Source organism: Suncus etruscus, chromosome 16 (assembly GCF_024139225.1).
Source record: "Suncus etruscus isolate mSunEtr1 chromosome 16, mSunEtr1.pri.cur, whole genome shotgun sequence".
NCBI lineage: Eukaryota > Metazoa > Chordata > Mammalia > Eulipotyphla > Soricidae > Suncus > Suncus etruscus.
In genome coordinates this window covers 54,606,276-54,628,644 of record NC_064863.1, presented here as the reverse complement: position 1 = coordinate 54,628,644, position 22,369 = coordinate 54,606,276, and the positions used below count along the sequence as shown (strand labels likewise).

Genomic DNA, 22,369 nt, shown 5'->3' with positions numbered 1-22,369 from the left:
AAGAAAGTCTCTTTGTTTCTTAGATTTTCTTTGACTGATATAGATCAATTTATAATTTCTCCAGTATTCTTCAATACTGAACATTAAAAGTCACAAATATGTAATATAGAGCCAGTCATATCTCTCATATTGCCATCTCCTAGTGCTGCTTTAGCATACATATGCCTGCAACATTTTCCTGAAGAAAATTTTTGTAGAAAATCTGTGTCTATCCTAGATGATCTATACATGGTGCCATCATTTTTATGCAACCTGTGATCCATGTTGTTTTAATGAAGTCATGTTCACTTAACACACAGATACCTTTAATGACTTATTTTGATGTCAGTATAAATGTTTTTCTGACTTATTCCCATTATGTTGTTATAATTATTATTTTATATGCCCATTATAAAAGCATATAAATTGGTATTTCCTACAGACTTTTAAATACCAGTACTATTTATTATTATCCTGACCTAAAACTATCTTTGTTTGGATCTATAATCACATACATTGTTAAATATTTTATAACAACCATATTAGATGATTATAGACAGACTATAGAACTTATATAATGTTATATGAATTAAAACACAACTTTCTATCAAATAATTCTTATTAGCTCAGTTATCAGAAAATGTTTATCACAAAATACATGCATTCCTCATATTTTGTTAAATTGGGTACATTTTTGTGCTTGCTCTCCTTGAGGGTGAAATAAATTTAATTGTAAGTAATTATGATTTTCTACTTTATAAGTTTAATGTTGCTGGATGTGATTGAACTTTTGAAAAATATTCAAAAAGCAAAATAATAACCCACCACATTTTGAAGTTATTCTATGACTATTTGACATATTTACTTTTTCCTACTGATGTTTCTTCTATGAAACAAATAAATGTTGAAAACTGTTACTATCAGTTATGCTTAATTTTTTATTGTTAGATAAAACATTTCAATCACTCTATTGCTAGTTTTTTTCATATTTTACTTTATATTTCTCATGAAATAAAGATAAAATATCTAAGTGCAATGCAAGAAAGTTACACATATAATAACTTTATGTTCATCTTAAAGAAGCATTCTAAGACTGATTCAACTGTGAAATCACAGTTCAAAAGTTTAAAAGTTAAAAAAGCATTGGTTCTAAAAATGAAAATAATTACTATTTTCTTAATAAAGATGTCATTTGGGAGGGGTTTGGGGGTGATTAACCACACCCAAGGTACTCAGAACTCTGTCCTCAAGATTCACTCCTGGTATTGATCAAGGGATCATATCTGGTGCCCGCTTTTGAGTATGGATAAACTGGGTGAGGCAAAGCTTCCTACTTGCTATACTATCTCTCCAGCCCTCATCCTGTGTCTTAATAAAGAAATTTTTGATTAAGTGTTTGTAAAGCAACACTATTCTAGTGCAAGAACAAATCCAAGAGGATCGTTGATGGCAAAAAAAAAAATCAATCTAAGTAATTCCTCTTAGTGAAGTGGTAAAGATCTTATGTGTAATAACAATCATTACACTGAAAATAAGTAAAAGATAATTATAAAGAACAAGCTCAACACAGGCTGCTTAGCATTAGTCACTGTCATGTATATTTTGAAAATTCAAAATGAAGGCTGTAGATATAAGAGCTTCATAATTACACAAAAGGTTCTGCCCTGATTGAAGGTCATTGAAATGATACCAATAGTGGTGAAACATCCTGTGTAGTTTATTAGAATAGTTTCTTTGTCTCTCAGTTTGTGCTAAGAAGTGGAGAGTAAATTTAAGGAAATAAGTGTTCTTATTTTATTTTGTTTTTGTATGGAAGCCACTTCTGGCAAAACTCAGGTTTTACTCCTGGCTCTCTGCTCAGGGATCACTCCTGGCAGGGCTCTGGGGACCATATGGAATGCTGGAGGTCAAGCACCAGTAGACCACCTGTAAGGCAAGCACCATATCAGATGTATTATCTCTCTGGTCCCCGAATTGGATTTTTTTAAACATTGTTCCTCCCCATTTGAGTCAACAGTGTACTGTTTCAGCAGTGATTGTTGATCTACCAGGAATGGTTGCTGAATGCAGATTTATGGTCAGAGTATTGCTTGTACATTATCTCCCACTAAATTATAATACAAGTACTTTTCAGGATTTAAAAAAATCTTTAAAAAGATGGGAAAATTAGAACAATTATATGTATCCAAGAATCTTTTTTATTAAAGAAATATGTTTGAATTTGATGCTATAACATGTTTAAATAGGGTCTATTTTAAAATGTCAGAGAAAGTAAAAAGTATAGAAAAATTAAGACATTAAGTTGCGATAAGGATGAAGTTTTTTGTTGTTTTTAGAGTTTCTTAATAGAAAATATTCATTTCTGTGCTTGTTTGTAAAAGTCAGCAAAATTTTGAAAGTTTACAGTGCCCTGCTCATATAAAGTCTACAATGTCCAAATTCTTGCATGTTACATGAGAAAGTTTAACTTCAATAAAAAATTATTTCATAATATTGTTAAGTATATGCTGAACATTTTTTCTAAACATTTATGTGTTTTTGACCAAGTTAATAAAGTTTTTTTGTTTTATTTTTGGAGGGCACACCTGTTGACTCTCAGGGTTTACTCCTGGCTGTGCGCCCAGAAATCTCTCCTGCCTTGTGGGAACATATGGGACACCAGGGATCTAACCGAGGTCTGTCCTGGGTCAGCCACATGCAAGGCAAATGCTCTACTGCTGTGTTATAGTGCTGGCCCCTAAAGTTTTTTATTCTTAATATCCCACAGAAGAATTTGATGTAAAAGTACTTGATAGATCAAATAACTTGTCTTTTTTCATAGGATTACTAAATTTTATTTTTTATCTTTGTTAAATTGAACAATTTGTTTGGTGATGTGATTTGACAATCTGACATATTTTCTTTTATTTCTTGGGCAAACTCATAGTGAATCAGGTTTATTTTGCATGAATACATTTTTGACAGATTAATAAAGAATAATTTCAGATAATTACACTAATATATATTTAAAAGATTAGTATAAGACTAAAAGATATATCTTCTATTTTGCTTTGCTTTTGAGCCATGCCTAGCAGTGTCAGAGCTTTCTCCTGACTATGCTCAGGGATCACTTCTGGCAGGGTTATGGGGAATATGGTGCCATGAATAGAACCCAAACTGGCAACAGATTAGGCTAGTACCCTACCACTATACTATCTCTCCAGTCCTAATATCCTAATATATATATATATATATATATATATTAGGATATTAGGATATTATGTATGTATGTATATAAAAGATATATCTTAATGAGTTCAAAAATATTGCAAAAAATGTAGCATATTTATATATGTATGTATATAAAAGATATATCTTAATGAGTTCAAAAATATTGCAAAAAATGTAGCATATTTGAGGTGAACTTAGAATACAGAGAAAATTTTTACTGATTGTTCAACATTGTGTTTTAGTCTATTATGTATGTTGACATGTTGACCTGGTACATATATCTATTTCCTAGATAAGGTCTTTGCATCCATTGTCTATAACCTTGTCCAGCCCTATCTCTATTCCTTATTGTCTCATTAATAATATGTTTCATTATATATAAATATAACCTATAATTATATTAATTTAAAATGATAAAATATATATATATATATATATATATATATATATCTGTTTCTATTTTACACTACCTAAATAGCAGTTCAAAAAGTTTATTTGTTTGTTTGTTTTGAGGCCACACCCAGTGGTGCTCAGGGCATACTCCTGGCTCTGTGCCTAGGGTTATTCCTAGTAGTGCTCTGGAATCAAACCCAGGTCAGCCAAATCAGAGAGCAAGGCAGTCACCTTACATGCTCTAATATCTCTCTACCTCACTCATAATATTTTATGTAAAATATTTGTAATATTTTGGAGATTCTCTTGGTAAATATAAAAAATGTAACTTTTATTTTCATATTACTTGTAAAAATTCTGTGGCCCAAAGCTACAAATAACAACATGGGAAAGCTAAAAGTAATTTTGTAGACTTGCATTATTATTATAACTCCAGTAACTAATATTGGAAAAATTAAGTGTAAAATAAATCTAGAGTTAAACATTAAACTTTTAATTAAAAGAAACCTGTAAAAAAATTATGTTAAGGTAAAAAAGTATGGTGTAAAAATATGGAGGTTAGGATAAATTTTAGTCACATAACAAACCAGTCTTCATTTGTAGATGTTATAAATTAACACTGTGAACAAATTGCAGGAGAATTATTTAAAGTGCTTACCAAAGAATAAATTGTTTTTAAGCACCTCCAGGCACTTCAAAAGTTTTTGTTAACATGCAGACAATTAATATGTTAATTACATCTTTTTCTTTTTATTCATTAAGTAAATTCCCCTAAGACTATTAGAAGATACATCATTCAATACAACAAGTATTTATTGAATACCTATTGGATTAGTGATTCTCAACCTGGAGGAATTTAGAATGAACTAACAGCTTTTGGAAAATAATGATGCTTGGATCCTAGAGCCAAGATGTTCTGATTCCCTAATTACGGTTTTCCAAGGGTAGATTCCTAGCATTGGTGGTTCCTTTTTTTTTTTAATTTGGCTAAACTCCTTAGCTTATTCTAATCAGTAGCCATTTTTAGATTAATAGTATAATGTGAATAGAGAACTCTTCTTTACATTTATATTTTTAACATTATAGAATTGATTGTTAAATCGGTCAGCTCTAGTAATGTGAATGATTCTGTCTTACTGCAACAGCAAAAGTTCTCAAAAAGTGGTCACTACCTGATAAAATTCACACATTTATAAATATGTTCTGACATGAACAAACTGAATTCCAAAGGTCTAGTAATATTTGCTGTGTCATTCATGGAAAAACCTTTTGTATAACTATGCCTGGCCAATAGAAGGATTTGAAGTACAATAAATTATTTTATAGTCCTGTTTGGGAAATAAAGCAATTAAAGTCTGTAATCTAAAGATAACTCTCCTGATTTTCTTCCTAATATTAATTATTTATATGCTCTTAAGCCTAAAAAGTTATGTCAAAATTACTTAACATTATTAGAAGTCCCAAAGAAAAAATAACCAAAAAAAAAAAAAAGAAGCATTGTTTAGGTGGCAGTAAATTTGTTTATTTTTGTGACTTTGTCTTTTATGAAAGAAATAAAAACTCATTACTTTTATTTACATATATATAACTTTACATACCAAACTTTTAAAATAACTTTAAATTTGAGCTGGTTATATATTTGATATAAATATATTTTATAGATACATTTGAATAATAGCATTTAGATCATGAACTGTTTTAGGGCATCATCTTTTATTTCTTAAAAACAAATAGTATGAATATGAGAGAGAGCACAATAAGGAGGGCATTTGCATTGTACTTGGCCAGCCTAACTTTAGACCCCAGCACTTGTATATCGTCTTCCACCCCATCCTGTCCAATATGATTCCTAAGGCACAGATATAGGAAATGCCCTTAGTACTGCTGAGTATGATCAAAAACACACATACATACACTAAAATGTTTTTTGAAATTAATATTTGTTTCATGGGTTTTAATGTGTTGGTGTAAATATGACTGCACTTCTACCACCACCAATGTGCCAAAATTAAGAAACAGATTAAGATAAAGGGACAATCTATTTATGTTACAATTTTATTGTTATTTATTTAATAATATTTTTAAAACTTGGTACAATGTTACTGAAGGAAAATATAAAGGTCTGTATTGGGACCTGAGCGATAGTATACAAGGAAGGATATTTGCCTTATATGTGGCAGATACTGGTTCCATCACTGGCATCCCATATGATCTTCTTTGTTGCCAGAAGTGATACCTGATGGCAGAGCTAGAGTAGTCCCGGAGCACAACCAGGTGTGACCCAGAAACTGTAGGGAAAAAAAATAAAAAGGTCTGTACAAATTCCCTGTGAAGATGGCTTAAATTTTTCATTGCAGTAAAGAGAAATTAGATTTGGGCAGAGGATGTGATGAAAAGATCTGGGACGTGTGGTAGAAATCTAGTTTTCAGGTATGTATGAATACCTGGTACATATCTTCACTTCCCCAACTTAGTCTTAGTGTCATATTGAAAAATCTCTTTCTTAACTTTCAGCCCTAGAATTGCTAGTTGTGCGATGAATGTCATCATTTAGTGTTTGGAACCAAATAAGGAATAGAAAAGCAAAGCAAATGTATTAGAAATAAACATTTTTTTACAGTTCTCTCATCTATTCCCACCAACTGGTAATAATTCTCAGTATATTTACATGGTTTTTTTACATCAAACAATTTTATCATATTAAAGACATACTCTGCAAAGAAGTTAATTCTAACACTAGCTAACATTTAGCACTACACGTTAAGGAGTCAGTACTTAACCAAGCCAGCTTCTATTACAGATATCATTTATAGTTTAAACAGAGTTTAAATAAATAAATGTTTAAACAAAGCCTGTCATTTTCGATTTAAACATTTAATATAATAACCCAGAACTTTATAAAATATCCATTAGTTATGTAATAAAGTATTTTTAAAAAATACAGATGGACAGATGAACACCAGATCAAGTGTATAGGATACAAGCTATTAGAATAAGGAAAACAGGATATTCTATATAGTGAATGTGAAGATCCCATTATGTGCATAATTTATTCATTATCCAAAAATGTAAATCTTTTGTATTTTTTTTAGATATTTTTATTCACATTTGTTTGGGAGCCACGCCAACTGTGTTCATTGATTATTCCTGGCCCTGAATTCTACCAGAGCTTAGAGGATTCCTGCCTGAATTCTCAGAGCTGAAAATACCATAGAATATATGGCATATTCTATACCTTATATAATATACAATCAAACTCCTGCTTTCAATAGCATGCAAGACATGGACCCAAAACACTATAATTTCCCTGGTGCCAACTTTTAAATGTTTGAAAAGTTTTCAATATGTAGGCTGGAAAACTTACTAATTCATTTTTCTTTCTTTTGCCAATTCTCTGAGCAATTGGAGATGGACATGAAAAGTCCAAGATTTCATTTAGGGATTGGATTTTCTGATCTTTTGTCTCATACAAAAGACTATCAGCTGTCTAATTATTAGAACATGAGTCTCTAACATTCCCAAAATTCCAAGAGATTAGGCAATGTGTAGAAAATGATGATCTAATTCGAATATCCCTAGCTCTTGTCACAAGAAATTACAACAATTTTAGTTACACTACTCATCAGGAAGTGAGATCAAAGACTAAAAGAACAAAAAGATCTTATAGAATAATTACTTAACAAGGTTATTAAAGATTGTGTCAAGAACTATTGTCAGATATCAAATTCTTAATTTTTAATAAGACATGAGAGTACTAGCCTCAAATTTTATTAGATAAGAAGGTCCACTGCTGTTTCAAAATCCATTTTTGCTTAGAATGACAACTTTTAGAGGGTATAACATGTCTAAAGGAGACATCAGTAAAGTTGGTGAGAAATAGGAAACTATAGTGTTAGAAGGAAGCAGACAAAAAATAGATATAAATGTATTCTATATATAACCACATCCTATTACTCTTTGTCTTAACTACAACTTGCATTAATTGATTGAATTGCACTCATAAATCTCTGTAAGTGTTTTGCAGGAGCAATTTCCCTCTGAAGCAATTTTAAAAAAGCCAAAATAACTACTAAAATCTTGAAATCAGAGAAACAAAAATAATTCCATAATGATAATTAATGAAATGATTAAATTACTCTTTTTCTTAGAGACATGGCTTTTTGCCATATTTTCTACAATATGAATAATAGAAAATTGATATTATTGATTTCTATTATATCACAAATTTTAAAATATATTTGATATACAGATGTTGTAAGTTCACCTAATCTCTAAGATCTTTGACCAACTTTGTATTATCTGTACAGTATTCTTTGCTCAATATTACTTGCTCAGAATATTATGATACATGGTATAAGATTTGTTCAGAGCAGTATGTATTTTGTAACCAGAGTAATGTTAAAATCACATATATGCTTAAAATAAGTCTTGATAGAAATGTTCTTTGATATCATTTCTTTTATCATCTCATTGTCATCCCGGAGTTCACCTGAAGCAATAATTTGGGTTTATCCACAGCAATTCCAAATTTGATTACAAGCACATTAATTTTATATTTTGCTACATGATAGGGAATAAGGGTGGATAATATTACATTCTTTTCTAGGTATGTGCATATAGCCTCTTTTTAAACCAGGAAATTAAGGTGTTTTCTATTTTATTAAAGGATATCCTTTGTGCAATTATACTTCTGCCTCAATTATATGATATAATCTTAGAGATTTTTATCTACTCTATGATCTCTTCATTAAGAATTCATTATTTATCTATGACCTCAAGTCTTTCTTCTCTAATCTCATGTTTTTGAGATGGTTTTCCTTAGCTGTATGATCATGCTACTTTCATTGGAGAGAGTAAAATCTAAATTGCATTTATACAATCCATAAATACATGATCATCTCTGGTTAAAGTTTAAATATAGTAATTTCATTAGAATCTTCTTTGTGTCTGGAAATCTTGTTATCATATTTTATGTTCTGATCTGAACACCAACAGCCAAGTATCTTATTAAAACAAAAACTAATAGTTTTTGAGAGTAAGCCTAAAAAAGGCTAAAATATTTTAAACCTGGATAATAGCCATTTTGTTATAGCTGTATGTAGTTACAGATTTCCAGGTGGCAAAAACTGATGGGAATGCAGATAACCCTGTGTAAAAATACAGCACACATAAATTAGATTTGCTTCTATTTCTGGCACATTTTGCTTTCTATTTCCAAATTATCACTGAGCATCGTAAGCGATTTCAACCTGTAATTCCTCAAGTACACATTGATTAAACCAAGAGTGTGTTACTTAAACCACCTGTAGCAAGTTGTTGGCTGTGAAAAGCATCCTCAGAGTTTATTAAAAAAATAGTTATTTGGGGGTTGACTATTCTGTTTCTTATCCATATGAGAAGAGAACTATGATTTAAAATTCTTAATTATTCATTAATGCTCTTCTGATAATTACTAGAAAATGCATATTATAAAATTATTCATAATATGATAGGCATTCTGTATTTTATATTTAATATTAATACAAAAATTTAGTTATGTTATAATTGGATAACTTAATATATAATATCATGAGAATTATGAAAAAATTAGTCCTGAGATAATGAGAGTCTCGTATCACTTTAGGAAATTATAAAATGCAATTGGTACTACTTCTATCCAAAAACAAATGATATGGCAACAGATAATCTACCAGAATGTGTATATAAAATATGTAGATATAGATACCTTATCATTTTTATACTAATATAGAATTAAGTATGCAATATCCAAGGTGTCTTCCAACTGAAACACAGAGAGGATAAAAAATATGTTAATGTAATTTATTGGGCCATATTAAATCAAATAGAAAATTATCAATATAGTATCTAAAGCAGTAACTATAAAATTCTAATTGTAGGTAATTTAATTTTAATATAACTATAGATCTGAGTTATGATTTTTGTGTTTCTTGTGTACATTTTTTAAATTTAAAACATCATAAAATTATATTTTTAGAATAATAATTGTTTAATTTTGCGAGTCTTAAAACATTGACCTGGTATTACAAAGATACTCTTAAGTAATGTCCAGACAACAAAACAACTATTACCATTTTAAGCACAATTGTTTAAAATACTATTAGTTGTACATATACATACAGAATAATCTTATGCTTTTTTAATAAATAATATATCTTAATAAAATACTATATATTGAGTTAAAACTTTTTAATTTGAACTTAGCATATATGTAAAAAATTGTGTTTTAACAGCAGTGGTATAATGGAGATAATTTTGCCATTAGGTAATTTTTATGTACAGGGATCCTCAAACTTTTTGAACAAGTGTCCAGTTCCCTGTTTCTCAGAAAGTTGGAGGTCCAGATTATAGTTTAAAAAGTACTATGAACTAAATACCAATGTCTTATTTTGAAAAAAGTAAAATAAAATGAGAGCAAATACAATAATTAAAATGAAGATAAAGTTAAATCAACAAACTTACCAGTAGGTCAATGGAAACTATGGATCTGCTTTTGCACATCACACAACTGTACTCTGTGGCCCAGGAAAACTCGGCCGCTAAGGACTGGCAGTGGCAGCAAAAACTTCTGGTGGGATGAATAAATAACTTTGGCAGACCACATGTGGTCCAAAGGGAGACCCCTGACTTAAAAGTACAACTTGTTTAAGCTGGAAAGAAAAACATATATAGAAGAATAGTCATTTTTAAGTAATCACAATTTAACATTGGAATGGCAAAGTTTCTCTAATGGATCGGGTAGTTAATATTGTTGACTTTGTAGGACATATTTCTGTGTCAAATCTTTTAATTCATCTATATCAACAAAAAATAGCATAAGCATGTGGCAAGCGCAGTAGTGTTGCAATAATACTCTAATCTACAATATGTTCTTCACTGACTTTGGTCTAATCTGTAACATTTTGGCAATAGTGTGTTGACCCTTAACTTTAGTACTGGTACAAACAATTAACTGTTAATTAACTATTAATTAACAATTAACAATTCAGTTATTGTTTGAGACTGTAATGACAAACTATAGTTGTAAAGAAATATGTTAATATCCAACACTGTACAGATTTTTTATCTACTTTAAGTTGTTTTTTTTTTTTTTTTTGGTTTTTGGGTCACACCCATTGACACTCAGGAGTTATTCCTGGCTATGCACTTAGAAATCACTCCTGGCTTTGGGGAATCATATGGAATGCCAGGGATCCAACCCAGGTTCATCCTTTGTCAGCCATGTGCAAGGCAAACACCCTACTGCTGTGCTAGCTATCGCTCTGGCCCCTACAATTAAGTATTTTAAAATATTGATGTATTGTAAATTGGACTTTAATTGGATCAATAAGTAAAAATTATCTTAAAAATATTTCTTAAAATTTATTATTTATGATCATAAATAGTCAAAATAGAAAGAGAAACAGATATCATAGTCATTTTGCTTTCTAAGATTTTATTTTAGTGACAAATTCTCAGATAATAATCAATGTTCCAAAAAGTACAAATGAGCATTGCCAATTTTTTCTTTGAAGTTCTTTTAAAATTTTATTTGAAAATACTTGTCTGGCTCTTTTTTGCCTTTCCAGATTAACAGATTTTATATTTTATTTTATTTCCCTTATTTGATGCAAGTATAGTATATGCATTTCAAGTAGTTAAATTTCAAAATAGAAAAAACATATGTCTCCTGTTGTATGATATCATTACTATACTCAGCCCACGGTGCTCTTGAAATCATTACACACATTACTCATAAAATATACTGGAAAATAAATTACAGTTGCACTGTTACTTCTTTGTTATATTATTCCGTGAATTTTTGTGGTTTCTATCAATAAACTACATCTTATTAATAATTTATTTGGTATTTCTGGATTTTCCTATGAATATGTAGAAAGTTTAAAAGTCTCTTAATGTTACAATATCCAGAAAAAGATGCATGCATTGTATATATGTTTACTTTTTAATAAAGAAGCATTTATTAATATACATTTATATATGCATTTTAGAATCTGAAAGTAGTAATTTAAATTATAATCTTCTGTTACTGATTGAAGGAGTGTTATAACCAAAACATTTTCTGTAGACTATTATAAAAATGCCATTGGCTTTATGAGCAAAGCTTTTTTATTCCACATAAATTAGAAGTTTAAATGCAAAATGTGTATTTTAAGAGTTATTGAGAATATCTAATATATATTAAAGTTTTAGAAATTTTTGAAGAAAATATATATTTAAATGAGCTATTGGCTTTAAACGTTTTCTATTTTGTATAATCAAATACATTGGCTCTTTAAATATCCTGCTGAAAAATCATTTTATGTAAAATTAAAAAAAAAACAATTCAATATAGCTCTGTATTTCTTAAATACATATAAGGAGCCTGAATTTGAAGGCACTGCGGAAAGAAATGCATGAATTTAGGAATATTTTTTGAAAAGGAAAGCAGACATCTGTCTTACTTCATAGTGTCTTATGCTATAATGAGGGCGTGGGATCTCTTCCTTATCTTGGGCTCTCTTGTTTGCTTTTCAGTTGCTGCGAATGTGGCTGTGGGAGGGCTTCTTCCCTGTGCGCTGTTGCCCATCCAAGCCTAATATGGTTAGTGTTCCCCTCCCTCTATACTTCTATGTAATGTCCAATCTTTTTATATTACCTTCAGCTTTTCTTTTCTTTTTATTCTTTTCTCTTCCTTTGTTTTTATTCATTTCTTTCTTTTCATATTTGTATACATTATTATATCTGTTAGGCTACATATTAACATTTAGTGAATTGTTCTTGGTGGAAAACAACAAGTCATGTTTCAATGGATAATCTAAAATATCATTCCTATGTCAAGCAAACATATTTCTCTTACAAGACTTTTATTGTGATCCAGATTTAAATCAAGTATTTTTTTTTAAATTACAGGATCTGGTCAACGTTTAACATATCACTGTTTTTGTTGCTCCATCATAATTAAAGTCATATCATACAAGGAAGTATAATGTTATTTTAGTCAATAACCGTTATTATAGTTTCTGTCTTCTACTTTCAAAATCGTTCAAGATACAGGTAACATTGGGTAACAGAGCCATATGTAATTGTTAATCATTTTCTTAGCATGTTTAAACTTGAATTAGATCAATAATGTTACTATTAATGTAAGAACAGTGTAGTAACATTTTTTCAAATTGCTGGACTCTATTTGTAAAGATTGTCTTAATCATTTACAAAAGCAAACCATAACAGTCTACAGCTAGGATACTGTAGACTACAAATTAAAATTTGGATATTCCATTTATGGTTTTAGAAATATTCCACAGTAGTCATCTATTATGTGCAAAATAACCCCATATAATCTCTGCTTAAAGAGTTTAAACTCTCTTAATAGTGCACTCAATTATTATTTATAAAATTTACCATGTTTTTCTTAAATATATTTTGGAGAATTATTGTTTCCAAGAACATTTTAAATTGTAATTCTAGTATAAATTAATTTTGTTTATTAAAAACCCGATTTTAACAAGCATGTACTCATGAAAAGTAATAGAATGGTCAGAAGTAATTTCATGTGGAAGATCCTCCAGATGCTGCTCAGATGATTCCAGACTACACCTGTAGATACTCAGCCAGGATGAGTCAATTGCCTATAGGGAAGCAGTGCAGTATGCTGTGCTTAGGAGGCAACAGAGCTATATCCAATGGTACTCAAGGACCATGAAGTAATGGGAACAACCATATTCATGCTACAAGTCATATTCCCCTAATGACTGAGCTCACTTCTGCTCCATATACATATCATTATTCTGCCAACCAATCATCTTTTGAGTATAAGACACAGTTAACAGTGCCGGAGTAGTGGTGCAAGCAGTAAGACGTTTGCCTTGCTTGCGCTAGCCTAGGACAGACCTAGGTTCCATCCCCTGGCTTACCATATGATCCCAAGCCAGGAGTGATTTCTGAGCGAATAGCCAGGAGTAACCCCTGAGCATCACCAGGTGTGTCCCAAAAACCAAAAACCAAAAAAAAAAAAAAGATACAGTTAATAAAGAGTACTACCATTTCAATGTTTTATTAATCTCAAAAATTTTGTATTTAAAAAGTTCAAAGATAAAATATAAAAGCGCCAAATTATTTTAAGGCATTTTACTTCCTCGGGAAATTCTTATATTCACTTGTGGTTTCAATGCCCAATCCAATAAAATTGAAATCTGGCAGACATTGACTAAATGCAATATACATGGTTGGTTCTACATGCTAATTTTTTGCTGTTGTTTGTTTTTATTACTTAATAAGATGAAAGGGGGCTACTGAAATCCTTATTTACTAAGATCTTAAGTACTATTGTAAGATAATTCATCACTGAACAGGAACTAGCTTCAAGAATTTACATATTGGGGGGAAATAAAAAGAAGATTGGCATTCAGAATTACATTAAACTAAATGTCAAACACACACAGAGTCAAGATTTAATATTAGCAAATGATCTTTTCTTAAATTTAAATTGCTTGCTTGAAAAAAAGAAAAAGATATACTATCATTTTGTAATGTGTACTTGGTGTGGTTTTTTCCATTTGTTTTATTTTCATTTGTGTTGTTTTTACCTCTGGAGTCAAACATTAAAGACACCTCTCTAGTTTATTTTATAAAAAAATAATGTAAGTTATCTTTGAAGAGTTTATTAAAACAAACAAATAGGAGTGATTGGTCAGAAGAAGTATCAATTTCTTCGCAAAGAAAACAACTGGAAACTTAAAGTATAAAAACTTTATCTATATATTTATTTAAATGATAGTAATTGTATTGGCAGTCATTACATTAGTGTGTGTTCATATTTGTGTGTGTGTTTTTGGAAATAAAAATTTAGCTACAACTAAGCTTATATATCCAGTATGTATGTTTTCGGTGTACTATCAGAAGAAAAACTAGGTTTTGTCAATACATTTCTTGTATAACAACAAAAATAAAATAAATTTAATTTAAAATAAGACAAAAGATATTTATTCCAGATAATTACTGTTGAAGAAAGACCTAAATATATTTTAATTGCTAGGACTTTTGATTTTTAAAATCTCAGTTCACTACAGTTTAAAACCTCTAAAGAAATACTTAGATTATGCATTTGAGTGGAGATAGTCTTAATGAAAATTAATATTTAAAAATAGTTCTTTGGTAGTTGAATCAGTATATACTGAGCGATTTGAATTTAAAATCTTGTTATCTAATTTTGTTCATATAACCATACCATCACTTTTCAGTTGTCATGGAATTGATTCTCAAGGAATCTTGTAATTCAATCACTAGTGATCAGACACATTAACAATTTTGAAACCTTGAATATCATCCTCAGAAGTGACTTTTGTTTGGAATGCCATTTATGCTATTGTGTGTGATTTGATTTGACCATAGTATAATAAGTGCATTTACATGAAAAATATTTTAAATACCTTGTTAAAGCACATGAAAATATAGTGGTCTAGAAATAGTATATACCAAATCATTGATTTGGAACCTTAAAGTTTCTGTTAAATTCTGAGGTTTTGAATTTTATTTTGTAATATTTTATAAGGAAACTGCTTCATTTTTTATAAAATGCAAAGTATATCATTAATAAAACAATTGATAACTTAATATCACCACCTTTGATCACAAATTGTCATCACTCTAGCTGTCTGCTTTATGGAGAAATCTATGCATGTATACATTCATATAAATAATATTTTAAAAGTTATTCCTCTTTTATGGATATTACCCACATTGATTAGTCTTAAGTTTTTATCACATTCTTTATTTTCAGTTGAAGTATTTTTATAATAATTTTATGCAGTCACAATAGACTTGAGGATTTGAATCTATTTTATTAGTTAAGAAAATATCTATATTATAAACATCACATAGTAATTTATTGTTATGGCAAATAAAATATCAGTTTATAGCATTTGTTAAAGAATACTATAATTGATTGCATTACAATTTTATTACTATTAAAACCACTTTTTATTCAGAGCATACTTACCAGGATTGTATTTGAAAATATCTGATAGTCCCAAAATCCCATTTTCTTGCATCTTATATCTATCATATGTTAACCTATTTAGTCAATTATTAGTTTTTATTCTTTTCCTATTCTCATATCATCAGCTACTCATTCTAGTATTTCCAGTGCAATTTTGTTACTTTACAAGTAGAAATTTTTCTTTCTCATTTTGTTCATATACCTGTTCTATGATCTTTATGAAATGAACTTTCTGAAATGCATTTTCAACACTTAGACATTTTATCAGAAATATAAGTAACATGTATTAATAAAAAGCTTTCATCATAACACGTTTCTATAAACAAAATAATTATAAATTGCTTAGAAACATTAGCTATCAACTCAATTTTCAAGGGGCTGCGAAGATTGTCCAGGGGGTTAAGTTGAACCGGGATTGATCCCATGTACTCCATATGGTCTCTAGAGCACCAAGTTGAGAACAGTTGAACTTTTGAGGCCCAAAATTACAATAGCAATATATGTGTACATATAAAAAACTTAATTTTTTAATAAGATATAGTATTTATCTCAATTATGGAACTATCTTGAAAGTTGAAGTAAGCATATTTTTATTTTAAAATAAACACGAGTTTTTAAGTTTTCTTCACAGGGTATTTTGCCAAAAAACTATTCAAATACTATATATTCTTTTATAGCTGGAAAAGTGAAACAAAATTATACCTGTATATTCCTCTATAAATAATACATGAGGTAACCTGCTTAACTTCTATGTGACTGACTAATCAGTTTAATTTAGGCATCACATAGGATACCTGAGCACAGCCAGGGATTACGCCTGATAGTAGAGCTATGGGTAACCCTAAATACCATCAGTTATGTCCCCAAAACTCTCTCAAAAATCATTCCTCTAAATTATAGAACCATATGCAAAGTGCTCTCGTATGTTGCTGTGACACTGTTATACACACAGGTGCACATTCATATTCACTTACAGACTTGCTAGATAAAATATGATTATGAACTTTTCCAAATGTCATTTTAATAATGTATAGTAATTAAGAATGTATTAGCTATTAATTGGATCATTTACGTGAGTATTCTGATGTGTGGCATTAATGGAATGGTTTAAAATTAACAGAAAATTGGAGCTAGGAGACAGTACATCCAGTTGGGTACTTGCATTGCATTCTGCTGACCTTTGTTAGATCCCTGGCCTCCCCATATTTCCTCTAAGCTCCCTAGAAATATCCTCAGAGTCAGAAGTAAATCTTCATCACAGCTGAGTATTGTCCCCTCACAACTAATAGAAAATACTTATTATTATTAACAAAATCTATAAAAAAATCTGAAAGTATGAAAATTGTTTCACATATGGGAAGCATTTTTATATATCATAACTCTAAATCAATAAAATTTATATTAGAGAGCATATAATTCATCTTTGAATTTTTGAAGTATTTGAAATTTTTCAGTTCTTACTAATGAAAATTTTACATTTTTATTTTTTTATTTTTTTAGTTTTTGGGTCACACCCAGCAGTGCTCAGGGGTTAATCCTGGCTCCACGCTTAAAAATCACTCCTGGCAGGCATAGCAGACCATATGGGATGCCGGGATTTGAACCAATAACCTTTTGCCTAAAAGGCAAACGCCTTACCTCCATGCTATCTCTCCCGCCCCAACTATTGAAAATTTTTAAAAAGATCTGAAGAGTTTGTTGTTGGAACATCTAAAAGTTAATGTGCGTTGATTTTATAATACTAATATTTTACTGTCTTTATAGTTATTTTTAAATTATAGAAATGCATATGATTTGAAATGCTACCTTTCCACATTACATTAGTCATAATATAACTAGTATTCTTGATAGAATGAGATGAGAACCTCACAAACTTAATCCTTAATTTGTTTGTTGTAATTATCCAACTATTACCATATCTAAAAAATGTTTATTTCCACACAAGAGCACTTTTTTTGTGTGAATTATGTTTGACCATATTCAGAAAATAAGAAAAATAAATTGCATTTTTTAATGTAAATCATTTGGTAAGAAACTCAAAATCCAAGACTCTTAGTATTTAAATAAAGAATATATGAGTGGTTGGGGCCAGAGTGGTGGCACTAGAGGTAAGGTGTCTGCCTTGCAAGCACTAGCCTAGGATGGACCGCAGTTCAATCCCCTGTCGTCCCATATGGTCCCCCAAGCCAGGAGCGATTTCTGAGCACATAGCCAGGAGTAACCCCTGAGTATCACCAGATGTGACCTGAAAAAACAAAATAAAACAAAAAGAATATATGAATGTAATAATTCTTAAGGTTTTGCTCAGATGACAGCTTAAATACCTAATATTTCATTTTACTGTGCAGGTACTTATACTTTTATTGAAGAACATTTCCCCTATATCAGAACTTAATATATTTCTAATTAGATTTATTAGTAAGTTAATGTTCATACACTTTGCTTTAAGAGTTTGAGTTAGCTTAGTCTTTATTAAAGCTACCTTTGTTCAGTTGAAGATAATTCTGAGTAAAAAATTGATTTTCCCCAAGTTGTAGCATTTTCTTTTATTATATCAATAAAAACTAAATATATTATTAAGTTTGGGGGTCATAATTATGACAAAATAACCAGTGTGAATCTAGGGATAAAGGTGGTTTTAAAATAAATGAAAATTACAAGGTGATTTTTATTTTCCAAATTTGAAATATATATGATTTTTTCTGTGATTTATCATCTTTGGATAGTTTTAAAGGCAAGTTACTTATTAATCTGAAAAAAATATAAACTGTATAAGATCTAATAATACATATGGTAGTAATTATTAAAGAATTAAAATGAAAACCTCTTATTCCATTGCTGCACCCCTCACTTTCTTTTTTAGAAATAAGGTAAAAATAAGTTTGTATTGTTTATATCTGTAGATTAAAGAGAGAAATTTTGATTCTGTGAGGTTATTGTTGAGCAAGATCTACATTCTCCCTTTGTCATTCTATTTATTCATCTTGCTTCATTGTGGATAGGAGTAGAACTTAGCAATTGGGTGATCTTTCATTGTGGCATTTTGGAGCACTTGATACTCATTCTGCTAACTTACTTTCCCATCCAAGCTTTATTTGTGCCTGATAATTAAATTCTAGCTTATCATACTTATCCACACATAAATCATACCATATACTATATCATGGACTTTGGAAATTTCAATGTTCAAATTTATATATTATAACGGGGACCAAGGTTTGTTGATTAATTTAAAATCATTAAGAATGTGCTACCCAAATTATGATCTTGGTTATGGGAGAAAATAGATTGAATTCTAATTTATCATAATTGTTATCATTAAGCATCTCACTAGTATCCTTAATAACTATATATTAAGGAATATAAATTTTGTCTGTATTTAATATATTTTACTGTCCATCTCTATTACTAAAAATAAAGATGCATTTTTTCTAGAAGAAAATGAGTATTAATGACTAAATTATTCCTCTAATCACCAGCAATACATATATTTTATTAACTATATTGAACTCATTAAATAGTTATAGGAAATAAACTAAAGACATTGTTTTTAGGTAGAAAGAGTGATTTGTGTACAGAATGGAATATTTATTGCCTTCTTTGGTTGAGATTATGCATCTGGAGCAGATACAGAAGGCTTTGTTAGTGAATCTAAACCACTCCTCCAGTACTTCTCTGCCAGCTGCACCTTGACTTGCTGTTTCATGTTGAAGCATGTTTTAATGATGCAGCGTGGGTTCCAGAACTTAATTTTCTGTGTTAATGTAACATACAGTGAAGTATGTTATAAAACCCAGAGAAAACTTAAGTCAAAAACAACTTATTTCTACTGTCCTCCATGTTCTCAACCTTGCTATCAAAATCTTAACAATTCCACACTAGAATATTCTGAAATCATAATTTAGATGATCCAGTAAATTTTATTTCTATTTTCATTTGAATAACTTGCATAAGATTAAATATCCATGAATTTTATCTAATGACAAATACTTTTTGAAGTACAAATTTCAAAACTTTTTTAAGCTGGAAGTATTAAAGGTCGAATGATTTTTATTTTAAAATAGACCATAAAAACTTACATACAGTTTAGGTCCAAAGGAATCCCTCTCACAATGGTTTTTGTCAATGTCATTTAAATAGCATAACTATCATTGTGATTTCAAACAACTGTACTTAAGACATTGGTTTTAAAAAGCATCATAGGTTCTATCTCTTTCTGGAAATACATAGATTAAAGATTAAAAGAACAATATGACACCCAGAAGTATTTTGAACAATGTATTTAAATAACTCAATTTTATTAGACCTAAATATAATTTCTCTAAAATTTTATGGTTTATTTCTTCATTTCCATGTAATGAGGTGATTCAAAAATTTAAGGACTCTTAAATGACAAATGATTCTGTTAAGAGTAACATTTGTAAAGTTAGCAGATTCTCATTTTTATAATTTTTAATCAAAGGATGCCAGATATATTACTTTGAGTTTACATAAATATCACTACAAATATTTACTAATGACTGTTGATTCTTAAACATAATAAATAGATTTATTTTATTCAAAACTGGAACAATTAGAGGTTGTATTACCCATTTTAATCATTTTTGTAACATATATGTAATTATATATTGCATCAGAAAAATAAAATAAGTTTAACTTTTATATGAAATATACACAACCTTATCTAACTTAATAAGGTATGTAGTCAAGGAACCTTCTTTATTAGAATATACTGCATTAAGATCACATAATAGTTTTAAATGCCTTGTAACCAAAATACATTTTTCAACTGCAATTTTGACTATATTTGCTTATGCAAAAATAAATGGAATTTGGTTTGAGGAATCAAAATTTTGTCCTTTGGCCTTAATAAAATTAAACTTAGTTTTCTAGAGATTCACTTAAATAATTTATTTTTATTCTTTTGTTTTATTCTTTTATGGCTGATTATGTACCGCATTACCTCATTAATCATGTGTATTTTCTTTCCAAATACATGTCATTGTGCAGAAACAATTAAAAAAACAGTCATTCAGTTATTCATTCATCATTAAAATAATGTTTTAGTTTCATTTCTGATCCAAGTGCTAGATCACTGCAAAAAATGTCTATTAAAGCCATCTGTTGCCATTTAAGAAACATGAGCAGTAAGACCAAAATATCTTCTCAAATGTGAAGTTGTAGTAGTATATTGATAGTCATACCAAGAGAAGATTGTTATTAGGGTCAGAGAGTGAAAGATTTGTTTACATTTGTGTGTTATTGGAAAAAATAGAGAATGTAAAAGTTTAATTGGAATCTGATCACTAGAAATTGTTAGGAAGAACATTCTAAATTCACTAATTAGCAAATAGAGGCATATGAAGTCATCAAAAGATACATTAGAGATCTTTTTTTTTGTATGTTTTGGTTTTGGGAACAAAGCCTGTGGTGTTTAGGTGTGGCACCCCTGGCTCTGCACTCAGAAATCACTCCTGGCAGGCTCTGGGGACCATATAGGTTGCTGGGGATCAAACCCAGATTGGCTGCTTGGAAGGCAAACACCCTCCCACAGTTTTATTGCTCAGGCCCCTACATTGGAGACCTGAAGATAAAGTTTAGCAGACTTCAAGGTAACAGTTGACCATGATATTGAAAATACACATTTTGGATATATTTAGGAATTTTTACTTTATTGTTTTATTAACATCTTTGCACGAGACATATCAAAATAGATCAGAACTGTAGAGTATTTGTAACTATATCTAGTGTAGTTTTTTGAAAAACATTTATAAAACAGAAAGGGAGTTCATAGATAGTTTGATAAAATTTTCAAAAAAAACACAGAGTTTTTGGGGGCTCATGGAGTTAGGGAGTTTGCCTTGCATGCAAAGGACGGTGGTTCGAATCCCGGCACCCCAATAGTCCCCCGAGCCTGCCAGGAGCGGTTTCTGAGCATAGAGCCAGGAGTAACCCCTGAGCGCTGCCGGGTGTGACCCCAAAACAAAACAAAACACAAATCACATTTTGTTAAAGAAGTGGTAAAGTTTGGGGTTTTTTGTTGTTGTTGATTTTTTAAATTTTATTTTTGGGCCACACACTGCGGGCACTCAGGAGTTAGTTTCAGCTCTGCACTCAAAATTGCTCCTGGCAGGCTTGGGGGGAACCATATGGGATGCAGAGGATAGAACCTGGGTCGGTCCTGGGTCAGCCACATGCAAAGCAAAACGCCCTACTACTGTGCTATTTTTGTTCTAGCCCCAAAAGTGGTAAAGTTAATGAAAGAAAGTTGAGGGAGAACGTCTCTATGGTACATATATTTGTTATTTGACAACAAATCTATTGTGACATGCATAGAAATAAAACCTTGATTTTAAGGGATGAAGACCCATACCTGTTATTTCTAGAAAAATATAATAGTAGCTCTAGGCTGAAAGCAAAGAGAAATAAGCTGATATCCTTCTAAGAGGATTTGACTGAGATTTGCAGAGCAGTCAAACTAGAGGGATAGAATTGTTAACATACTTTATGGTAATGAAGCATTTAGAAAGATCCAGAAAAGTTCATATGAGTTAGAGGAAAACAAGTTCAAAACCAAGGAGCAGTTAGGGATTTTAGTCAATCAAAATAGTCAAAAACTTAAAAAAACGAATTAAAAATAATGTATTAATGTCATAGAAGATAATGTTCTTATTGTTATTTGTAATAAGAACAAATGTCAAGGACATTAACATTGTAGTTGATTTATTATAGGAGATACTAAAATTGGTGAAGTGGATCAAACCCCCAATTTTGGGATTTGCAGATGTA

At 30.1% G+C, this 22,369-nt stretch overlaps 1 protein-coding gene across 6 annotated transcripts in view; it reads left to right on the top strand.

Moving 5' to 3' along the window:
- Positions 1 to 22,369, top strand: part of EPHA5 (EPH receptor A5) — a 320,717-nt gene that overhangs the window by 253,474 nt on the left and 44,874 nt on the right. For 4 of the 6 annotated variants that reach the window (XM_049790014.1, XM_049790010.1, XM_049790009.1 and 1 more), the window contains one exon: positions 12,118 to 12,183. The exons of the other annotated variants lie outside the window; for them this stretch is intronic. In XM_049790014.1, coding sequence (XP_049645971.1) covers positions 12,118 to 12,183 — 66 coding nt within the window. The remainder of the gene's footprint in view (positions 1 to 12,117; positions 12,184 to 22,369) is intronic. 6 annotated transcript variants of the gene reach the window in all.